Below are 21944 nucleotides of genomic sequence, written 5' to 3' on the forward strand. Positions count from 1 at the left end.
TGTGCATCCAGCCCCTCACCCCTGGAGCCACCTTCCTGCTGAGATCCGAGTCCACCTGTGCTGCTCTTCCCTGGATGAAAGCAAATGCCCAGGAGCCTCTGGATGGAGGCTCTACGCCCTCCCCTGAAGGGATGTGCGAGCCTGTGGGTCCCTCCAGGACAAAGACTTTGCTTCCTGCCTGTGCTCCCCCCGCCCCGCGTGCACACAGTAGGCGCTCCTGCCCTGTGCCTGCAGGTGAGCTGACTGAGCTGGGAGGTTTCTTGGCAGGACGTCTCCATGGCAGTTGGGTCGGCGGCCGCCAGGTGGCGGTGGTGCCCGGTGCTCAGGGCCGGAGTGGGGTGGGGTCCGGTGGCTGGGAGGTGCTCAGGGAGGCCTGGGGGGCTCAGGTGCTGCCCGGAGGGCGGAGCCACGGAGCCTCTCCCTTGGCTCCTACACCACCAGGGGGGTCCCGGGTGGGGAGCGCCAGGGTGACTGGGAGGGGTCACAGGTGGACAAGGGGGCGGCGGTTCAGACATAAAGGTGCAGTCAGGAGCTCAGGATGAGGAGCCCACCTGGAGGGTAGGAGCCCAGGGGAGCCATCCAGGTGGAGGTTCTGATGTAGGAGGGGTGCTGGCTCACAGTTAGGGCGGGGTCTGGCGGCCTACCTGTAATGGGCTGGGTCCCGGATGTTTGGGGTTGGGAGTGGGCTGGGGTACCATTGGGAATGGGGGAACCTTTGAGATTCCTAAGTCTGCGACCAAGCTCTGGATGCAGGTGTCTGGGTTGAAACATCCTCAGGAGGACAGAGGAGCCCCCTCAGTCCTTGACACCGACCTAGAGACCAGTGGACAGAGCACCTGGGGAGTGGGGTGGGACAGGCTTTCCTGGGGTGGCAGGCATTCGGGGACACATGTGGCCCTGAGCGAATTCTGGACCCTGGGCCTTGAGCAGTCCTTGAGGTACCGAGAACACTGCCCAAGTCAGCAGCACAGCGCAGTCCCCAGTGAGCTGCCTGTCACCCTGTCCCTCCCTGCAGATTCAGCTCTCTGGGCTGCTTTCTGTTCTGAGGAGTGGGCGGTCACCAGGTCAGGCAGGTGGAGACACTCTGGGAGGAGGGACCATGACCTGGGGACCCTGAAGAATCCCCCCCTGCCTGGTCCCCACATGAGCGCTCACAGCTGTGACCCCTCCTGACCTCCCCTCAGGGCTCTGTGACCCTGGGCAAGTCACCCAGCCTCTCTGTGCCTCCTTCTGCTGAGTCCAGTGTGGTCACTGACGGGACTGACCTCATCAAGCTGTTCGCAGGATTAAATGCAAATCCAGAGGAATCGGTGCCTGCTTTATGTCCTCACAAGTCATACCTAATTTATAGAGGGGGTCCAGGGGCCTGCCTGGCTCCGTCAGAAGAGGGGGTGATTCTAGATCTGGGAGGTGGGTTCGAGCCCACACTGACGTAGGGCCTACTTCAAAAAAAGGAGTCTGAAGCTGGCAAACTTAATTTTAAAAAATCATTGTCACTGAGAAAATAACGTGCCCTGTTCCCTCTGGCAGGAGCTCCTGACGATGAAGCTCATGTTACATGATTGAAAGTGGGGGCAAGTGTTTCCAGCACAGAGCCTCCTTCCCCCCGTGTCCGCAGCCCCCTGCTCCAGGGGAGCCCGTCCCATGTGCTCCCAGTTCCCAGGGGCCGCTGTGTTTTATCACAGCTACACCGCGTGGATGACCTGCTGCCTCAGGACTGTCTGTACCACTAGGTAACATCAATGCAAACGAGGGTCCTGATCTCAGAGATGTGGGCAGGGGGGGGGACCTGTGCCCGAGGGTTCCCGTGGAGCGGGAGCCTGCACGCCTCCCTGAGGACAATCACTTGCAATATTAACTATTTCTTAGGGCATTTACCTCTATGTTTCTAAAAAAAATTGATTTCAAAAAATAATGTTCTCACATTAGTATTTTCAGATTAGTATTTTCAAATACTGAATTTCACATTCAGTATTTTCACCATGTACTTTCCATCAGAAAGATGAGGATTTTCCTCTCTTCCATGCCTCTCTGTCACCCTCTTCCCGCCAACTAACAGATATACAGCCTATTTGTTGATCAAGGATAGCATCTTAATCTACAATTTTAGAAGAGTTAAACTCTATAGCATTTATTACAGGCTCGACACTCTTCTGAGATCTGCAAGATCCCGAAGCCTGTAAGGGCAGAGCTGGGACTTGAGGCCAGATAGGTGGTCTCCCTCTGGAATCCCGGCTTTCCCCTCTGGCGATCCCACCTCCACAGCCTGTTTGTGGAGTGCTCACTATGGTACTCAGTGCTGGGCCCACAGGTGAACAAAATTAATTCCCAGCCCCGGGTACTTGTATTTAGGGGGAGACACTGGAAATAAACTAGGGACCAAGTAGATGTATAAGGTCAGGTGGTGCCAGTGGGTGACCCAAGAGAAGCAGCGTCAGGCAGGGGAGCTGCTGTTCTAGGTGGGTCTCCCTGGGCAGGGGGCCAGTGGCAGAGGCTGAGCAGGTGTGAGCGGGAACCGTGTAGGTCCAGGAAGGACGCTGCAGGCAGAGGTGCCGGGAGCCACGGTGCGGAGCTGGGAGCCTGGCTGCTGGATGAGCGGCCGCAGGCTGGGCTGGAGCGGGTGATGGGGGAGCGGGGAGAGGGGTGGGGGAGGGCCCGAGCCCCGATGGTGCTGGGTCCTATCTAGGTGGGATGGGGGTGAGCAGAGCATCTGAGGGGCGCAGGGGCGGGGCGTGAGGCCGGCGGGGAGGCCACGGGGCTGTGTGCGGAGGACACCCTGCAGGGCCGCGCGGCCAGGGTGGGCCTGGGAGAGGACCCGGCACAGGGCTGCGGGGGGCTTGGCCTAGACTTAGAAGCGGTGGTTCTGGAGCCAAACCACTGGGCTGGAGGCGGCTCTGGCAGACACCCAGGCATCTTGACTTGCCGCAGGGAGCAGCTTGTTCTTTTTTTCAGGACAATTTGATCTGTGCACATCCCCATCTTGTCCTACCCGTGTCCCCTGAAGGACAGAGACTGTGAGGTCCCTGGGTCTGTGAGGAATGGGGCAGATGGGGCTCTGGAGGGGGGCCTGAGGGGTTTGTGTCCCCTGCTCAGTGCTCTGCAGCAGTGTGATCGAGGAAGGACATTCCAGGCCTCCTGGGGTCCGGCTGGGGACACCCTGTCCTGGAGGCAGGCACAGCAGAGCTCACCCAACGATCACTGGCAACCCCACATTCTCTGGTCCCTGGAAGTTAGCCGGTCAGGGGAACGAGTGCTGGCCAAAAAGCAGGAGCAGAGACCCTGCCACTCCTGGACAGATGCAGACATCCCAGGGCTGACTCCACTGTCTGCCTTCCCTGCTGGAGCCCCAAGGGTGCAGCTCCCAGGAGGTAGAGCCTCCTTTAGGGGGACAGGTCCCTCCCTCTATGGGGTGAAACCCCTGGTCCTTAGACCCTGATCTCCTGGACTGTGTGTGTGTGACAACAAGGCAGCCTAGCACAGCCTGACTGTGGGCGTGCCCGGGGAGGGGTGGGGACAGGGACCAGCTTCATCAGCTACTCAGCTCTCACCTTCTAGGGTGGGACCAGCCCTCCCTTGGCCCCTTGACACAGGGCAGATGCAGGTTCCCAGCTGGCACAGGTCATAATCTAGGGGGGGACTCAGCTGGTCATCAGGTTCAGGGCCTCTGGGACAGAAGTTCAGGTCCCAGGGGCTGGAGCTTCAGGGGACAGGGTCACCGGGAGGGTGTATCCAGGGTCCCTCGGGCACGGACTGATAGTGTGCACTTCCTATGACTGCTGAACAGAAGCTTCACCCCTGCCTACTGTTACCAGAGGCGAACCTCACACCTCCCCATGTGGGCCTCTCCCCAGGGCAGCCCCCAACACGGCAGAGGGTTTAAGCCCAGCAAGGACACAGGGTGACAGCAAGACAGAAGTCCCCTCTGTGTGACCCGCTGTTCCTGAGGGCCGTCCACCACCTGAGCTGCTCCCTGCTTCCCAGAGGGACTCCGTGATGCAGCCCCCACCCCACGGGAGGACTCCAGGGCCTGTGGAAAGGAGGGGTCTCTGCAGCACCTTGAGCAGCTGCCTCCTACAGAAATGCTCTCAGTACGGACCGAAAATGTACCATATCTGTTGGTCTGATCCCATGTACTTCATCCTCTCCCTGTTGGGGGTCAGGACCCTGCAGGTGATCGAGGTCACACGACCTGGTCAAGGGGACGCTGCCCTGGGACAGGAATGATTCCAGCATCGCTTCACACTCACGCACTCTCCTGCCTTCCAGGAGTCACGGAGCACATGGGAGGGATTTAATGGCAAGATGGGTTCTGGGCTTTTCTCCTTCATTCCTCCTGGAAACCACCCTCACTTCCTGTGCCCTCTGCCCTAGGCGTCTGCATCACTGGCACCCAGGGTTCTGAAGCCCACGGTCCTGGAGTTGAGGATTCTGGAAACCCTCTTTCTCTGAAGGGGATGCAAGGAGCTTCTGTGTTGTTTCAAGTGCTCAGAAACCCAGACTTGCCTGCAGGAGTCGAGCTGGAGAAGGTGACTTGGGGGATCCTCTCCGGGGCAAAGTACACAACCCTGCTGCACGTCTCCCCTGGGGCACGCGATCCAGAATGGGTCAACTTCCAGGACAAGTTCCAGAAGAGGGTCCATGTGCTCAACATTACGACCCTGAGGATGAACAACCTGACCCCGGAGGACACTGGGCTGTACCGGGCTCGGGGCTTCTACTCCAGAGGAAGACAATACGACCAGGATTTCCACCTGACTGTGTATGGTGTGTAGGCCCCTCCCCCAGCCCCAGAGCTCACCTCCTTCCTCTGTCCCTGTAGGGTCCCCGCGCCAGGCTCACAGGGCTCCCCCCAGACCCCAGCCTTCAGACTCTCTCTTCTCCCCTGGAATCAGATGCAGGGTGTTCACCACAAATGCAGGCAGAGCTGAGAGTCACCCCAGGGATGGAATCACTTTGGTGCTTTGGGAGGGGAACTCCCGTGGGGGGAAGTGGGGATTTTGCCTTAACACTACAGTCCCCACAGGACTCAGGGTCCTCAGTCTGTCCCTTAGCTGTCTGTGCCGCTGGGACAGGTGAGGACACCTCAGGGGCTCACCACACACCTGAGGGTCCTACTGTGCTGTTGGGCAGGAGTCAGACCCCAGAGCCTGTGCCCTGAGGTTCAGTTGTCGGCAGGGCTGTGCTCCTCTCTGGAGGCTCCGGGGAAAATCCATTTCTTTTTTTTTTTTTTAATTTGTATTTATTTATGATAGTCACACAGAGAGAGAGAGAGAGGCAGAGACACAGGCAGAGGGAGAAGCAGGCTCCATGCACCAGGAGCCCGACGTGGGATTCGATCCCGGGTCTCCAGGATCGCGCCCTGGGCCAAAGGCAGGCACTAAACCGCTGCGCCACCCAGGATTCCTGAGAATACATTTCTTTTCCTGTCCTCCCTCCTGGTGGCACCTGCATCACTTGGGTCGAGGCCCCTTCCTCCACCTTCACAGACAGCACTGCTGGGATGAATAGCTCTGGCACTGGGTACCTCGGACCTCCTCTTCTGCCTCCTTCCACTTGGGAGGACCCTATGATCACATGGGGCCCGTTGAAGCATCCAAACCATCTCCGGTTTAGTTTTTAGCTGGTTAGCAGCCTCAGACCTCATTCACGAAATCTAAGACACCTGCAGGTTCTGAGGGTTAGCACAGGGCCATGGTTGGGAACATTCATCACCTACCAGGATCCGGAAACCCACAGGAGAACCACACATATGGTTCTCCCGCCCCTTCCCCCAGTCCTTCTCAGCACCAGCCAGAGGCAGCACACTCGAACTCCAGTGGTCCAGCTCTAAACCTCCACAGATGTAGAAGTTCACACAACATTTCCTGCAAGGAGGGGCCCTAGGAGCAGCCCCCAACCCCTGGACCCTGGCTCTGAGCCTGCCCCTGAGCCTGCCCAGCACCAGCCTCACCTGTGTGCTCAGCAACCAGGGGGACCAGGAAACTGCCACCTTGGACCTTGGGGACATCTGTGGTCACGGTGAGTGCATCCTGCAGAGGGGAGGGGCTCCCGGGGCTCAGGCAGCCCTGGGTGAGGATTCTCCTGTCTCTCCCCATGTTTATGGCACCACCCGCCACCTGGTCACCCCATCCAGTGTCTGGCAGGCACATCCACCTGCTTCTGCCCTTGGGTGCCATTCCCAGGCTCCTCTCCTCCCACCCTCACCCCTGCTGGTCCAGGCAGCACCCAGCAGGGACCTCTGCCCACCCTCACCCATCATTCCCTGTGTGTCCACGGTGGTTTTCAGGAGGGGAGTTGGGGGGTGTCAGGGGTCTGTGCCAGCTGAGGGGATGTGAGCCAGTGACTCCCTCAGGATTCAGGGCCAGGGGCTCCTCTGCTTGATTCTGGGCTCACAGGCACAGGTCACCCCACCTGCTGGCCTGGGTCCCGGATGTGTCCTGCTGTCCTCAGCCCCCAGCCTCTGGTCAGGCTCCTCCCTCTGCCCTCAGCCCTTCCAGGTCAGGATCCTCACTCCCCCTACTCCCATCCAGGGACCCCTTGGCTCCAGCTGGCTCTGGGCCCTGACACCCGAGCATTCCCCGAGGCCGCCGCTGGGGGCAGGTCGAGCATGAAGAGAGTTTGACCCCGGGGTCTGGGCCTCAGGGGCTCAGGCCCCGCAGGAGCTGCTGCCGTCCTGCCCTCACACCTGCATCCTCTCAGGAGCCCCAGGGGCCCCCACACTGAGAGTGAGGCTCTGCGCCAGGATGAGCCTCCTCTGCAGCCCCAAGCCCTGGACGGCAGCGGCCACGTCTGCTTCTCCTTGAATTCCTGTCCCAGCTCGGCCCCGGGCTGTTTGCTCACAGTCTGTGTTTCCCCGAGTGAATGAGAGACCCGGTGCCCCGTGTGCCCCCTCGGCCCTCCCACCTCCTCCACCAGCTGCTGGGGGCCCATTGCCTCAGTATCCCCGATCCCAGGGAAACTAATCGCTCAGGGACACAGTGGACCCTCTGGAAAGAGGCCCCTGCCTCCCTCGCATCCTCCTACCTGGCTCCTCCCTCTTGGTCCCCCTCCCACCTGCCCCAGTGGGTGTTGGAGCTCCAGGGCTGGCAGGTGCCCCCCTCCCTGTTCATGGCCCTCCTTCCTGGAAGGCGGCACCCACCCTGCCTGTCTGCTCCCTGCACTCCTCCCTCAGGATCAGGTTTCTCATCACCTCCTCCAGGAGGCCCTCCCTGACCACGTGTGTACAGGCTGGGAGCTCCTGTGCCCTGGAATGGCTCTGGCTGGCTCCTTCTGGCACCGTCTCACCCTCCTCCCACAGAGGTGTCCTCAGGGGTGGGCACCACGTCCTGTTCCTCTCAGCACCCGGGCTTCAAGCAGGAGCTCGGGAAGTGTTGAGTGAAAGCACCTGCCATGCTGCTCCCTCCTCAGCTTCTGAGCAGGTGCCTTCAGCACATGTCCACGTGCTGGGCAATGGGTATCTGTCCTCTCTGTCCTTAACCTTCTCCATCTCTCTGTGCAAGGGAAGCAGATCCACAGGGACAGGCTGATGCCTCCCAACTACCCACCATCCTGCGGGTTGTTGTGGTCCTGCTGCTGATCCTGGGAGCTGGACTGTTCCTCTGGAGGACACGAGTGAAGAAGAGCCTGGAGCCTGGGAGAGGCAGGTTGCACTTCTCCTCCCCGGGCCCACACACCTCCCTCCCCTGGACCCTGGGCTCCCTTCCTCCTGCCTTTACTGCTCAGGGGATGTCCCTGCAGGAGGCTGGTGGGGGCGGCCACGGCCTTGGGGTCATGGAGGGGAGGGTACAGGTTTCCAGGGCTCAGACTCCAGCACCCTGTGTATGACCCAGGTGCAGGGTCCCAGGAGGAGCATAGGGACCCAATGGGTGGCATCCACTCTGCAGAGCTGAGCCAGCAGGGGTCTGGAGACAGCAGGGACCAGGTGAGGCTACAAGCGGGGGCAGCCTGGGTCATCCCTCGTCCCTCTGTGCCCGGGTGTGTGCTTGTCAATCCCTGTCTTCGGCAGGGTGTGACTGCAGTGCCCGGGGAAACCTTTCCTGGATATGCATTATTAGGTATGATCTTATTCTTCTGTATACTTTTCTATGCTTTCTAAATTTTATCTAATTTACATGGATTAATCTCATCAGAAACCCCCTTAGTTTTCAAATTGTGTGCCTGTTGCTGACAAGACCAGAGCGGGCTGAGAATAAAAGGGGATATAAAGCCTGAGCTTTGGGGCGGAGAGAGGGAGGGACCAAGCTCTTATGGGCAGGGGCGGAAGGAGGGCTAGGAGGCAGGGCGGGGCAAAAGGGAGAAGAGGGTGTTCTCTGCTTTCTACAGTTATGGAGTCCCTGTGGGGCCGCTGTTTCCCTTCCCAGGCTCTAATGCTCATGATCCCCCTGCTCCTGGGTAAGTGACAGTTCAGAGAGGCAGCTCTGGGGAGGGTGTGGGCTGCGGGGCCAAGAGGCAGGGGTGGGGGAGGAGGGTGAGCAGGGGAGGCTTGCTGCTGCCAACATCCTGATTTCTCCAGGGCCTGGAAGTGTTGAGGGAGAAGAGGGGGACTAGAGCCTTTTGGAGATGCCCTCAGATTCCCCAGGCTGGGGAATCCACTGTCAACCCTCTGTTAGGACAGCAGTTATTTGGCCTCCTCTGGAGGGGCGGGGAGCATCTTAGATCATCAGTCTCACTGTCCAGAATCCTGTTCTATCCTCGGGGCTGTGTCTACACACTCAGGCCCTGTGTGCACTCCCCCCCCCCCCACGTCCCCAGCCTGCTTGTGTCCCAGCTCCCAGGCTGAGGGCACGCGTGTGAGTGACGGACCAGGACAGCCTCCTGTTGCCCTGGCATCAGGGACAGCTGAGCTGTCATCTTCTGCAAATGTGGGGTGGGGCAGGGAAAGGGAAGTTCCCTTCTTAACTGCCTGTGACCTTTTCCTGGGTTACAAGCCATTTCCAGGCTCTTGTGGGGGTAGGGGGTGCCCTGCAGGCAGCTTCATGTGAACCAGGCTCCAACTATGTGGCCTGGACCCACCCTTGTCCCCACGGCACCCCACTGGCCCACAGGGGGGCTGAGTCTGTGGTCGGACCCACTGGGTCACTCGGTCTGGTTCTGCCCCATATTGGCCAGAAGATTTTTGTTGTGGTAGCAAAGTTCCCAGGCTCTCCGTGCTCCCTACCCCTCTGCCCTCCACACAGAGGTAACACTGTGGGTACTTTTAAAAAAGCTCAGGTCCCCTTGCACATCAGTGAGAGAAGAGGCACCTCCATCGTCACTACAGGAGCAGAGGGCACAAGCACAGGGGGCAGAGAAAAGAGACAGATCAGGGGCAGGAGCACGACAGACAGTCGTCCTCACAGGAAAACACACAGATGCAAATTGAAATTTCTGGTCACCCTTCTTGCCTGTGAGATGAACATGCTTGTGTCTCTCATGTTGAGATCCCGAGTGCAGTGACAGGGGTAGGACAGGCACTCTCATGTCTCCCCATCACCTGTGTCATGCCGAAGAGCTACTGGCGGTCCCTGTGATGTGCCAGAGACTGGGGACCATTTCCCACGTTGACTCCGTGTCCCTGGTGATTCCCCGTCTGGGCTGGAAGCCCAGGGAAGACCCCATCATGCAGAAGTTCCTGCGCAGACATTCCTTTTGTTCCACTTGCAGCCGTGAGACCATGGAAGCGTCCAGAGGGCAGGTTCCCACAGACGTGGGTCAGCATGAAAGTGGGGACGATGCCGCGCTGGTGGGGAGGTGGGCTGGTGACAGGGAACAAGGACGTGCTCAGAAGGCCGGGAAGGAAGCAGGTGGGAAGCACCCTCCAGAGCTCAGGTGCAGCAGGGCTGGAGGAGCCGAGGTCTGGTCCCCCCGCCCCACTGGTGTCTGCTGTTGGCAAGAGTGAACTGTGCTCTGTCACTGTCCCTCCGCTCCACCCCAGCCTCTGGGAACGTGATGACATTTGTGTTTCTCTGCCGGGAACAGCTGCCCTCACCCCAGTTTCCTTGCCCATCTGAGTCTACTTCCTCCTCTGCCCACAGATGCTGGGGTTTCCTGATCCGGGTCAGGGAGCCTGTGGTGAGCCGTCAGGGAGCCCTGCTGGGGCTCTCTGGGAGATGCAGGTACATCCAGGCTCTCCCCCCGTGTCCCCAGAGCGCTGCCCGTGTTGTGCCGGCACAGCATCTGTCCCCAGTGTCAGAGAGCCGGGAGCGGGCCAGCGAGAGGAGGGCCCCGGGAGCCCCCTGTCCTCCAGCAGCCCCACATGTGTGCTCTGGGCTGCCCTCCATCCCGGGGGCTGGCCGTGACGGACCAGGAGGGCCCAGTGTCCCTGCCTCAGCCACGGGGACGGCACCTCTCCTGCCGCCACAGCCAGGCTGCCGGGAGTCCCCTGAGCTGGGAGAGGACAGAGGCGCAGCTGGGGCCAGGTGGGTGTCCCAGGGATGTCCTTGCTGTCCTTCAACACTGACAGATACAAGACTCTTTCCTGGGAACAAATCTTGTTGTCAAGCAGATTTGCGCAGTGCTGCTTTCATGATGAACTCATTTTTATCAAGAATTGAAGTTGATTGAACAAATTTACCCTTGTTCTTTCTCTCAAAGAATAATTTTTAGGGCTTCTGGGTGCTGTAGTGGGTAGAGCATCTGACTCTTGATCTCAGGTTTGTGAGTTACAGCCCCACGTTGTGTAGCGAGCCTATTTAAAACATAGGCTCTGCTCATTCTGCTCCAGCCTTGGCTCTTCATCTGTCCCCATGACGACCATGATCATTGCTGCATTGGGACCTTAGCACACGTTCTTCCTATGCCTGGAGTAATTAATTCTGTCCTGTCAGCATCCGGGACTCACCTTAATTGTCACCACTCTTAAAGGCCTTTCTTTATGACACCCACACCCCACACCTCTAACCAAACCACCTGCATGGTGTCGCATTATCCCAAGTGTCACTTTGGTTCCTGGTTACCAGCACAGAGATGAACTGATTGAATGTAATATTAGTAGAGTGCAGGTGGCCCTAGATGGCTCCAGGTGACCACCACCTGCCCCTCCACCATCCACACCGGAAGTGGCACCACCAGAGCTGGTCCAGTCACTGGAGGTCTGTGACTCCTGACAGAGACATCACAGCTCTCATCCCAGCATCACTGAGTCTGGACACCTGCCTGGCTGCAGGACTGCTGCCACCACTGCCTCAGGTGACAGTCATTGTCAGCGGCACTGACCCTGTGACCCTGGCTCCCATGGCACTAGCACCAGGTAGAAAGTCTGGAGTGGGGGCATCTGACCCCAGAGCCCAGGTCCTGTGTCATCTCAGCTGCAAAGGATGCCGGGCAGTAGGTACCCGGCATTTCCAGCTTCTCTGGGGGGATGTTGGCTCTGGCTCATGAGGAGACAATTCCCCAAATGTGAGAAGTAAGTTCACTGGCCAAGCAACAGGTAAGGAATCTGTGCCAGTCCCTTTCTGTGTTTTTATGGATCTGAAATCATGTGGTGTTGGTGCTTCCCTGCCCTGGCTCCCTGACTAGGATGGGAGCTCCGTGAGAGCAGGCACTGGTCCCCACTGTGTCCTCGGTCACCACTGTATCCCCAGCACCCTCAGCCATGCCAAGCTGGCCCAGCATGGATTACCCAAGGCAGGCTAAGGGTCCAACGGAGTACAGATCTGTACCAGACAAGGAGCATGCAGGAAAAAGACGATGGTCACATGTCACCTGACTGGTACGTGAGACCAGCACTGACAGTAACCACTGGGTTGCCTAATGGTAGAGGGTCATGAGTGACCTAAGGAGGAACAGTGTCACAGGACTGGTGGGCCTGAGACCCTGCTGCCATGTGCTGAGGAACACAGGGCAATAGCAGACATGCTGAAATGGTTTTCTTGTGTCATAGACAACCAAAGGGAAAGTTGGGTCATAATTTATCAGCTTCCATATTGCCAGGTGTTTCCCCAGGTTAAAGCAAAGAGCACGTTGGGTATCAGGTGCAGGGAAAGAGTGTGCCCGAGCTGGGAGGGTGACACACATGTGCCTGACCCAACGCTGTGTGCCCTAGGCAAGGCCCGTGCTGAGCAAGCACTTCTGTAGCTTTGCTTCCTCGGCTCTGAAACAGGAGAGGCTCCTCCTCTTTAAGCATGCCAGTGATGTGATGGGACAGCAGGTGCTACAGCAGCGTCACTCCTGTCCACTTCTTTCTTCCCCATCCTAGCTATTCCCTCACCAAGCTTCCAGACTGCGGCTGACCCCAGCTCCTCCCACACCCTGGAAAGGACCGTTGGGGACTCTGTCCAGCTGCACCTGATCTCCTCCTTGTCCCCTAATGTCCGAGAGGTTGAGTGGAGTTGGCAATCTGAGCCCGAGAAACAACAGTTCCTGGTGTCCTGGAAGCCTGATGACTCTGGTCCTGACTGGTATGAGCTTGAAGGAAAATTCAGGAGCAGTCTCTCCCTGACAGAGATGGCAGTTTTGAGCATCAGGAATCTCAGTACGGAAATGAGTGGATGGTATACAGCAAATGTCAAATTCCACACAGGAAAATCCCAGAAGGAAGTCTTTAGACTCTGTGTATATGGTAAGGTGAAGCCCACTCAGGAATTCCAATAATCACTTGATTTAAAGTATGTTGGCCTAAACAGGTTTAATAAAATCAAAACTTCCTTAGGAATATTTGCATCTCTTTTGATGCCTTAACCATAAAGGCTAAATTTTAAAGATTTCCTCTTAGGGAAAAGTAGCTAAAATGTCTTGAAAAGTATAGGCAGCACATGAAATGGAGCAGGGGAAAGAAGCCATCCAAAAGGATTAAAAAAAAAAACACTATTTTCCATTGCAAAGTACTGCAAAATAGTTTATTAGCAATACAAAATTGTGTCAGAATCTTCTTAACAGGTTGGTCAAAAACTAATTAAAAATTCTGAAGTGACCCAAAAGCTGGGCAGAAAGAAAAAAGGAAACCTGGACATCAGAACAGTGAGGAACAACCCTAGGAGGGAGATTGAGTGTTAGAGCTCGACACTAGGGGCAGCCCAGGTGGCTCAGTGGTTTAGCACCGCCTTCAGCCCAGGGTGTGATCCTGGAGTCCTGGGATCGAGTCCCACATCGGGCTCCCTGCATGGAGCCTGCTTCTCCCTCTGCCTGCGTCTCTGCCTCTCTCTCTCTCTCTCATGAATAAATAAATAAAACCTTAAAAAAAAAAAAAAAACTCGACATTGGTAAAACACTTTCCACCACTTGCCCTGCACCCACTTCCCCAGGAGGACTGTGGGACAGAGCCTGTCCTAGAGCAAGTGGAGGACACAAGGGGACCCAGGCCTGGCCCCTGGAGCCCCAGGACCAGTGAGTACCCCACCCCCAGGAGGGGAGACCCATCACTGCCCTCCCCGTGCCCCCCTCCACCTGTGCTTCCCTTCACCACACCTGGCTGGCCCTCTCTTCCTCCTTCATGGATACTGGGGGCTCTTGGGGGGCTGCCCATCCCTCACCCCTCCCTGCATGTGGATAGATGTTCTTGTCTCCGGTCCTTTCCTGGACCATCTTTCTCCCCCTCTCACTGGAATTACTTGGATGTGGTGGCCTCTCCACCTGGCAGCCCCATGGCCTGCCCTGCCCTCTGTGGCACCTGCCTGAGGCTTTCCACAGCTCCCAGCAGGCACTCAGCAGGTGTCTCTTCTCTAGGGAGATGTCAGCAATGTGTAAAGGAGACCTACAGAAATGCTCCTCAAGTTTCTCAGAGTTTTGATTCTTCAAGCCTGATTCACATTCCCTCATCTGTTGAAAAGAGCGTGTAACATTCATATAATCCAACTGCTGAGAAAATTCATACCTAAAAGCATAAGCTTCTATATGTCTGTGTGTGCCCCCAGCACTTGGTAACAGACATTCTGTTTGTTTGTTTGTTTGTTTGTTTGTTTGTTTGTTTGTTTGTTTTTAGATTTTATTTTTTTCATGAGAGACACAGAGAGAGAGGCAGAGACATAGGCAGAGGGAGAAGCAGGCTCCCTTCAAAGAGCGCAACATGGGACACGATCCTGGACCCAGGATCACACCCTGAGCTGAAGGCAGACGCCCAACCACTGAGTCATCCAGGAGTCCCCATTTGATTTTATATTTAAATTATTACCTGTTAATTCAGCTATTTTTAGAAACTACTTTAAAGGATTAAGTAGCTTTTTGTTGTTGTTTGTTTGTTTGTTTGTTTGTTTGTTTTTGCATTTGGTCCTTTACCCCGGGGTGTCCAGCAGAGTCTGGTTGGATTTTCTGGTTCACTTTCTAACATCTCTCCATCTCCAGGCGCTGTTGTTAGGTCCACAGGAAGAAACTCTCTCCGTGTGGCCTGCTTCGTGTCAGCTACCTGAATCTGTATTCTGTCCACGGTGACCACTGTCACACCTGCCAGCATGTTGTTGACCTGCCCTTGTGGACGGATTTCCGTCTCTGTCTCTTCAATCTCTCTGTGTCATTAGGTGATGCGCCGAGCACATGGCTGCAGGATCGAGGCGGGGTCTGTGTGTAATCGGGGGGCGTCCTGCCCTCAGACACAGTTCAGGCTTACACGGTGGACCTGCTCCTGACCTTTCATGGCCTCTGTTCACCATTGGTCAGCATCCTTGGCTTGCCCTTACTCGGGTGGATAGCGTTCTCGTCAATCTAATCGTCTCTGGTGTGCTGGAAGTTATACCACCTTGCACTTTAATCCTAGTGGACACGAATCTTAAATTTATACTGCAACATTTAAAGATAATCAGTATTTCTTCTTTCTCTAAATAAAACAAGAACTTCAGCGTGTTTTTCCCCTGTATCCCCAACTCCTCTCATGTGGTGCTTATTGCACATATGAGAATAGATACAATTCTTATCACCTGTATAATCACCATGTATATATATTATTATAGAATTTGGGGGGCACCTGGGTGGCTCAGTGGGTTAAGCCTCCGACTCTTGATTTCTGCTCAGGTCATGATCTCAGGTGATGAGATCGAGCCCCACGTTGGTCTCTGCTCTCAGCGCATAGTCTGCTTGAGATCCTCTCCTTCGGCCTTCTCCCTGCTTGCCTAGCTCTCTCTCCCCTTCTCCCTCCAATACATAAATACAAGAAACCTGTTTAAAAAAGAACTATCACACTCATCATGATCACTGAATTCTGTTGACACAACTGAGCATGGAAGGGCCTCAGCCCTCTGCCCTGGGCTGGGAGTCAGAGCCCCTGGGCAGTAGTCAGGAACCTTCCCCAGGGCCATAGTCAGGAACCTCCCACCGCTGAGTCACTTGGTGGACCTGCGGGTCTCCTGCCATGTCCTCCAATGCTGAACCTCGCTTTCTCTTTTGTCTCCTTCTGCCCCAGAGCCCATCCCCCACCCCCAGATTGTGATTCATTCACCAATCAACCCAGCGGGCTGGTGCCAGGTCAGCCTGGAGTGTGAGACCCCAGGATCTACAGAGAACTGGACAGTGACCTGGCTGACTGAGGGCCTCCCCAGGGAGCTGGAGCAGAGCGGGGCTCTGAGGCCAGCCCCCAGCTCCAGGAATGTAAACCTGAGCCTGCCCCTGAGCCAGGTGAATGGCTACCTCACCTGTTTGGTCAGCAACCCGGTAGAGGAGAAGAATGCCACCTTGCCCCTGCAGAGCATCTGTCTGGTCAGGGGTGAGTGGGACCTGCTGGGAAGGGCTGGCAGGGGCGGGGCGTGACCAGGGGGGCTCAGGGAATCAGTGGGACAGAACAGCCGTGGGAGGGGCTCTCTGTGGAGAACCCCAGAGACATGTGCATGGCCACAGGGTCTTCGTGGAACCTGGACCAGTGCCTGGAGATGCTGTGTCCCCAGGACCTGCCTGTGGGACTGGCCCATGGGCACTCCCTTTTCAGCTTCAGGAAGGGTGACCCTGTCAGAAGATGCAGTCAGGGGATGGGAAGACTTGGAGGGCTTCTGCCCCCAGCCCTGGGATCTCAAGTCCCCAGATCCAGATGGTCTGGATACTAAGGTCCTTTCAGGCTAATAAATGCTGGTTTTTTACTCATTTTAGACATGACCTTTCTGAGGGTGCTTACCACCTCTGAGTGCATAAACCACAGTTCAACGCTCCTCGGAGCAGTGTGAGCACCTGCAGTCACCGCAGCCAGCTACCACACTTCCACGTCTGCTTCAGGGGTCCCCTTGGCCATATAGGAAGGGAGTATACACAGTAGTACATGATAGATAAGGGAGGAGCCCTGACTGATTTCTTAAAATGCCAAGAACCACAGAACAGGAACAGTGTACTTAAAGAAGGAGGTTAATAATCAATGTGGCTGCCCTGTCCCACCAGGGTCCTACTGAGCTCTGACACCCCACCTCTGTGCAAGCTCCTCCTTGCCCTGTCCTTACTCAGCCCCCTAGCATGGATCCTCACACCAGGCCAAGAGGCACTATGTACTAGGTGGAGGGAAGCCTCAGTCCGCATGAGCCTGCACTAAAGGAACTTGCAGGGCAGTGGAGGCATCACCACATCCTGGCTGTGTAACTTGGACAAGTTACTGAATTTCTGGAGCCTTTGTTTGAGATGGGTGTTAATTATATCTACTTCTTCGGGTTGTTTAAGTTATCAGTACAGTATGTGACACACAGCATGTCAATAAACATCAGGTAATAGTTCGTGGACAAGGAGGAGTACGTGTATAAACATGAAGCTGCATGACAGCTGCTGAATTTGAGGCAAATACAAACTATATGGTTCAAATACAAAAGGCAGAAAACTGAGTACTTGCTGCAGGACTTGGGAAAGCATCGCAGAGAAGGGAACACCTGAGCTGGGCTCTCCAGTATGAGCAGTTTTCTTGTGGCAGTGTGGGAAAGACATCCCAAACCGTGAGCAGAACATGCGCTGGCAGCCCCAGAGCCTTGCATCCTCTCCCCTTCCTAGACTGGTTCTCTCCCGGGAGTCTGCCAGGGGAGGACAGGGGCAGGCTGTGGGGATGAGGGGCACATATGGCTGCTGGGAACCTCTGAGGTCTCTGGGAAGAAGCGGCACAGAAAGCCTGGCAGAAGGACCAGTGGGGTGACCTGGTAGCGTGCAGGAACTTGCCAGGGCTGCAGCAAGGATATGCATGTGGGACACAGGCTCAGAGCCAGGGGGTCCCCCCTTCTCCCTCACATGCCCAACAGGCCTGATAGGGGCACATTTGACACCAGCCTTTTTATTTTTATTTTTTAAGATTTTATTTATTTATTCATGAGAGACACAGAGAGAGAGGCAGAGACATAGGCAGAGGGAGAAGGAGACTCCCTGCGGGGAGCCCGATGTGAACTCGATCCCAGGCCCCTGGGATCATGACCTGAGCCAAAGGCAGATGCTCAACCACTAAACCACCCAGGTGCCCCTTGACACCAGCCTTTGATGGCAGGTTCTCCTGACCACAAATGGCTTTGGAGAGGTGTCCTGCCCACGCTTCTAATGATGAGCCTGGCTGGTGGAGTGTACGTCTGCATGAGGAAGAAGATGCAGTCCAGGAGGGGTAGGTGATAGGGAGAGCCTGAGGGGGAGGGCAGTGGGGGAGGGCAGTGGTTGGAGGGCCTCCCGCTCCCTGGGAGGGGGCCAGGCTGGTAGATGGGGCTTATTGACCTCTCCTGTGAACTATCCGGGTGCTGAACCAAGGCTGGGACCCAGCAGTACCGAGGGTAAGGACTGTGTGCATGCCCAGAAAGATGGTGGAGGCAAGGGGGGGCAGAGGCCTGGGACCTGACCTTTCAGCCCATGGAGCAATGGCTGCCCTACTCTGGGGCTGATGAGCGGTCATCTCAATCCCATGTGCTCTCGCTGTGCATGTGCTGTGTGCAGGCCGGCCCACTCTGCTGCCCACAGAGCCAGGCTCAGCCGGTGTTCCCCAGGCCCTTCCCACAGAGGAACCTGCTGGCCTGCAGACTGGTGGGGCCAACAGCCACTGCCATCCCGACGTGGAGATGAGCCTCCTGAGACACCACAAGGTGGGTCCAAAGGAATCAAAGCACGTCAGCCAACTTGTGCTCCATGGGTGTGAGTGCCAGCCAGTCCAGGGCACTCTGCTTCTCATCGGGCTCTGGTCCAACCCTTGCTTTGGACAATATGGGTGTTGTGTCTGGAACTGAGAGTAAAGGGTGGAAGCCAGTGACAAGGATGATTCCTCACTCATACGTACACAATCTCATCAAGTCCTCACCACCACCCAGGGAGGAAGGATGGTGGAGCAGGAGAAGGAAGGAGACAGGCTCAGTGAGGTGAGTGACTGACCCCAGGGCATATGACTTGGCAGGGGAAGGAGCAGGAGAGAGCCCAGGCTGCCCTGGAGGGATTCACCACCACCCACAAACTCAAACTCAAGCCCTAGGGGGAGGCAGGAATGTAAGGGACTGGCTGTCAGGTGCAACTGTCATCCATGGAAGACCCAAGGCAAGTAGGAATGGGGGACTCTGGCAGGGCCTGGGGACCAGGCAGACCCAAGGTCCCAGAGAGCATCAGTGAAGCCCGTCCCCCACCTCCCCACAGCACCCACCCCTGACCTGCCTCAGATTCTGTATTAAGGCTTCCTTTTTAGGTCCTTGAAGGACATCTCAGTGCTACTGGCCCTCAGTTGGAAATGGTCACAGATAGCATGATTCATCGAGGGGAAGGCCTGGAGGCAGTAGTAGCTGGAGGAGCAGGGGCCACGCACCAGTTCTCAGACAGAGCTCACATCAGAAATACCTGGGGGGATTGCTTCCTGCCCCCCACCCCACCCCCTTGAGCTTGTTTCAGCAGCTCTAGGGCAGACCTGGGACCTTGAGTTTCTAACACATTCCCAAGTGATGGCTCCAGCTTTTGGGAACCACTGGACTAAAATCGAGCAGAGGGAAAGCCAATAGAGCCACTGTCTGGACTCCCAGGACAGCCGTGGCTGGGTCATCTCCTCTCCCATCCTTTGACTTTGCCAAAGGGAGACAGGTCTGCATCATTGACCCACAGACCACCAGGACCTTAGAAATCCCCTGGACAGATCCCAGCAGTTTATGGTAGGGGAAAGTGGGATCCAGAAGGAATGCTAAGGAGGGCAGGAGGGAAATCATGGTGGCACCAGGTAGAGCCGGCTCTCCTTGCTCCCAGGTGAGTGCGCTGTGCACGGTCCCCCAACTGTCTCAGCACCTGTCACTCTGTGACTTTCCATCTCAGCCCCTCTGAGTTATGTTCCCATCTGACCCATGCCACAGGGAGCTCAGGAAGTAGACCCTAATCCCAATACCCACACGGGAGGAGCACGGGAGGGAACAATATGGGGCTTCAGGTGACCTCTCACCCAGACCTTCAGCCCTGCCCCCTCCATCTCTCTGCCCCTGGGGAGCTTCCCAGCCTGATGAAGACAATTATTTCCCTCCCAGGACACAGGGAGACAAGCACAGAAGAGAGATGGGGGTGGCGTGAGGAGCGGAGTTGGGAGAAGTGGGTGTGAGGCTCTCATGCCGACTTCGCCTTTGACCTGACAAAACTAGTGCCTGGGGTTCAGTTTCTTCTTTTACAAAATGCAGATTACAGGAATAATACCTTGATCTGCCACTTTGTGGTCTTTCAAAGCACTCTCGCAATGAGAGTGGCCAAGGTGGGTTACGGATTTGTCCAACTAACATTTAATGAGTGTCTACTCTATCCCAGCACTGTTCTGATCTGGGACACAGAGACCAACAAAACAACAAAAAATCCTTGGCCTCTGAGAATATACATTCTAGGTAGGGTGAGGGGAGAATAGCAAATAAAATAAATGAGCAAAATGTGAAGCGTAAGGTGGTGATATGTGCTCAGGGGAAAATATGGCAGGAAGGGGTGGGGGTGTGACGTCAGCTAGGGGAAGGGAGACACCAAGGGAGTAAGGTGGGGGCCTGGGGGGAGGGGGAGGAGAGGGGTAGCACCCAGGGGAAAGGACAGAGACTGCCATGTTCAAGAGGAAGGTCTGCGCTGAGCTATGTTTTGGGGTTACCACAGTTGAGACAGGAAGTACCTGAAGAGTAATAGCTTGAGTGACCTCTGTGCTTGATTCTTTGAAGCTGACCACAAGCACCTCTGCTTGAGTCACAGAATGACATGGAGAGGAGTGGCGGCCATCCCCTCAGCTCTGAGTGCACCCCAACAGTCTATACTATCTACGAGAAGGTCCGGCTGAGCCGAGAGCCCCAGGAAGACACCTAGGTCAACGGAGATGTCAGAGCATGAGGGACCTTGGCAAGATCTGCCCCACCCTACACTCCACCTAAGGCCCCCCAAATCCCTCCTTAGGTGGAGCAAGGACAAGCCCCCAGGTCTTCCTGCTGTACCCCCCAAGACAGTAGAGCAGCACCACATGTCCCTGGGCTCCTCACAAAGTTCTTCTCACTTCACAGGTCGTGAACATTGACCATGCTGCCTGAGCGTCCAGCACGAGAGACTGGTCCTTGGGCGGGCAGTTGGATTTCCGACCTTGACCCACTTATTCCAGTGAGGGAACACCCATAGTCAGGCAAGACCTGTGGAGGCATTTCTGGGAACAGAGATGTTTTCCTGGAATTGGGCGGGCCTTGGATGGAGGACCGCCAGATGTCACTGCCCAGCCCACCCCCATGAACAGAGGAGGGATGGCCCTGGGAAGGTCAAGTCCAGGGTCAGCTTCAGCTCTGCCAGAGGAAGGAAACAGCTTCTGAGCTCCATCACCTGCAGGCTTACTGTAAACACCAGAAACGCACTATCCCAAGGTCTCTTCAAAGTTCAAGCAATTTCTCAACCCTTTTTTTATTACTTAATATATGTAAATTGCAAGAAAGTCAAAGGCATGTCTCCTTGAAATTATATTTCATCAGTTTTGTTGCAAATAGGATCCTGTTCCTGTTGTATCTTCTAATTAGTTGTTAAAATAACACATATTAAACACATATTGTCACATCGCTGTTTCTCTACTGCTTGAAACAGTTTTTCATTTGATCCCTTTGAATTTCTGGGCAAAGAACCATATTATCGACAAATAATTATAATTTTTTCTTCCTTCTTTCCAATTTTTATGCTTCATTACTCTCCTCTTGTCTCAGGACAACAGGCAAATACCTCCCAGACCATGTTTAAGAGGAGTGATTCTGAAGCACATCCTTGTTTTGTTCCTAATTTATTGTAAGTGCTCCGAGGGCATCCTTGTTATTAGTAGATTTCCTCCTATTGAATTATTCTTGTGGTATTGGAATAAATCCCAGTTGATGTATTATTCTCTTAATGTGCTACTGTTTGATAATATTTTTATTTGGGATTTTGCATCATTCATAAAAAAAATTCTCCTGTACTTTTTAATGCTTTACTTTGTTTGGTATTTGAATTATGCTTACTAAAGATTCCTTTTATCTCCACTTCTTGTAATAATTCAATAAAAATTTGCTTTCTAATCTAAAAAAAAAAAACATTCCTTATTTAAAAAAAAAAAGAAAAGAAAAGAAAAAAGGAATTCCCAGAGCAGCTGGCTAGCTCAGTTGGCTGGCTGAGTGTCTGCTTTCTGTTCAGGTCACAATTTCAGGGTCTTGGGATGGAGCCCTGCATCAGGCTCCCTGCTCAGTGGAGAGTCTGCTTCTCCTTCTCCCTCTGCCCCTCCCCCTGCTCATGCTCTCTCTCTCTCTCAAATAAATAAATAAAATCTGTTTAAAAATAAAAAAAAAAGAATTCCCATCACCCAGTGTTCATTTAAATTATTTTATTGTAAATTCTTAAAGATATAGAAACCTGCAACCATGTAAAAATGTCTTGTGCTTATTGCTTTTGTACTATAAATTAAATATATATAAAGTAGATAAAAAGAAAGCAACAAAACAACAAGCAATAGTTATTCAAACTAGTATTCAAACCGCAACTTTAACATAAGGCAATGGGGGGCAGCCCTGGGTGGCTCAGCGGTTTAGCGTTGCCTTCACCCCGGGGTAGGATCCTGGAGGCCCCAGCATCGAGTCCCCGCATGGAGCCTGCTTCTCCCTCTGCCTCTGCCTCTGTCTCTGTCT

At 55.1% G+C, this 21944-nt stretch overlaps 1 protein-coding gene across 10 annotated transcripts; it reads left to right on the forward strand.

Moving 5' to 3' along the window:
• The first annotated feature begins 8272 nt into the window (after positions 1-8272).
• Positions 8273-21241, forward strand: LOC100682670. 10 transcript variants are annotated; one of them, XR_005362345.1, is made up of 8 exons: positions 8273-8391; positions 12176-12538; positions 15308-15607; positions 17342-17452; positions 17776-17921; positions 18144-18191; positions 19986-20127; positions 20319-21241. XR_005362345.1 is itself a non-coding variant. In XM_038542916.1 (8 exons), exons 1-7 carry the CDS (start codon positions 8325-8327, stop codon positions 20125-20127), a joined length of 1146 nt encoding a protein of 381 aa, XP_038398844.1. In that variant the 5' UTR covers positions 8273-8324; the 3' UTR covers positions 20319-21241. The 10 variants fall into 10 exon arrangements, 9 of the variants coding, with proteins under 9 accessions (XP_038398844.1, XP_038398848.1, XP_038398843.1 ...); XM_038542916.1 differs by having other exon boundaries at positions 20017-20127; XM_038542922.1 differs by adding an exon at positions 10014-10094 and having other exon boundaries at positions 8279-8391; positions 12176-12377; positions 20017-21241.
• Positions 21242-21944: the final 703 nt, after the last annotated feature.

This window comes from Canis lupus, chromosome 7 (genome assembly GCF_011100685.1).
Source record: "Canis lupus familiaris isolate Mischka breed German Shepherd chromosome 7, alternate assembly UU_Cfam_GSD_1.0, whole genome shotgun sequence".
NCBI lineage: Eukaryota > Metazoa > Chordata > Mammalia > Carnivora > Canidae > Canis > Canis lupus.

Excerpts from the sequence above, each read along its gene's own strand:
- LOC100682670 (XM_038542915.1), top strand. The coding sequence starts at position 8,325 with ATGGAGTCCCTGTGGGGCCGCTGTTTCCCTTCCCAGGCTCTAATGCTC. Across the intron at positions 15,608-17,341 it reads GAGCATCTGTCTGGTCAGGG|GTTCTCCTGACCACAAATGG; the intron begins GTGAGTGGGACC and ends CTTTGATGGCAG. Across the intron at positions 17,453-17,775 it reads GAAGATGCAGTCCAGGAGGG|GCCGGCCCACTCTGCTGCCC; the intron begins GTAGGTGATAGG and ends TGCTGTGTGCAG.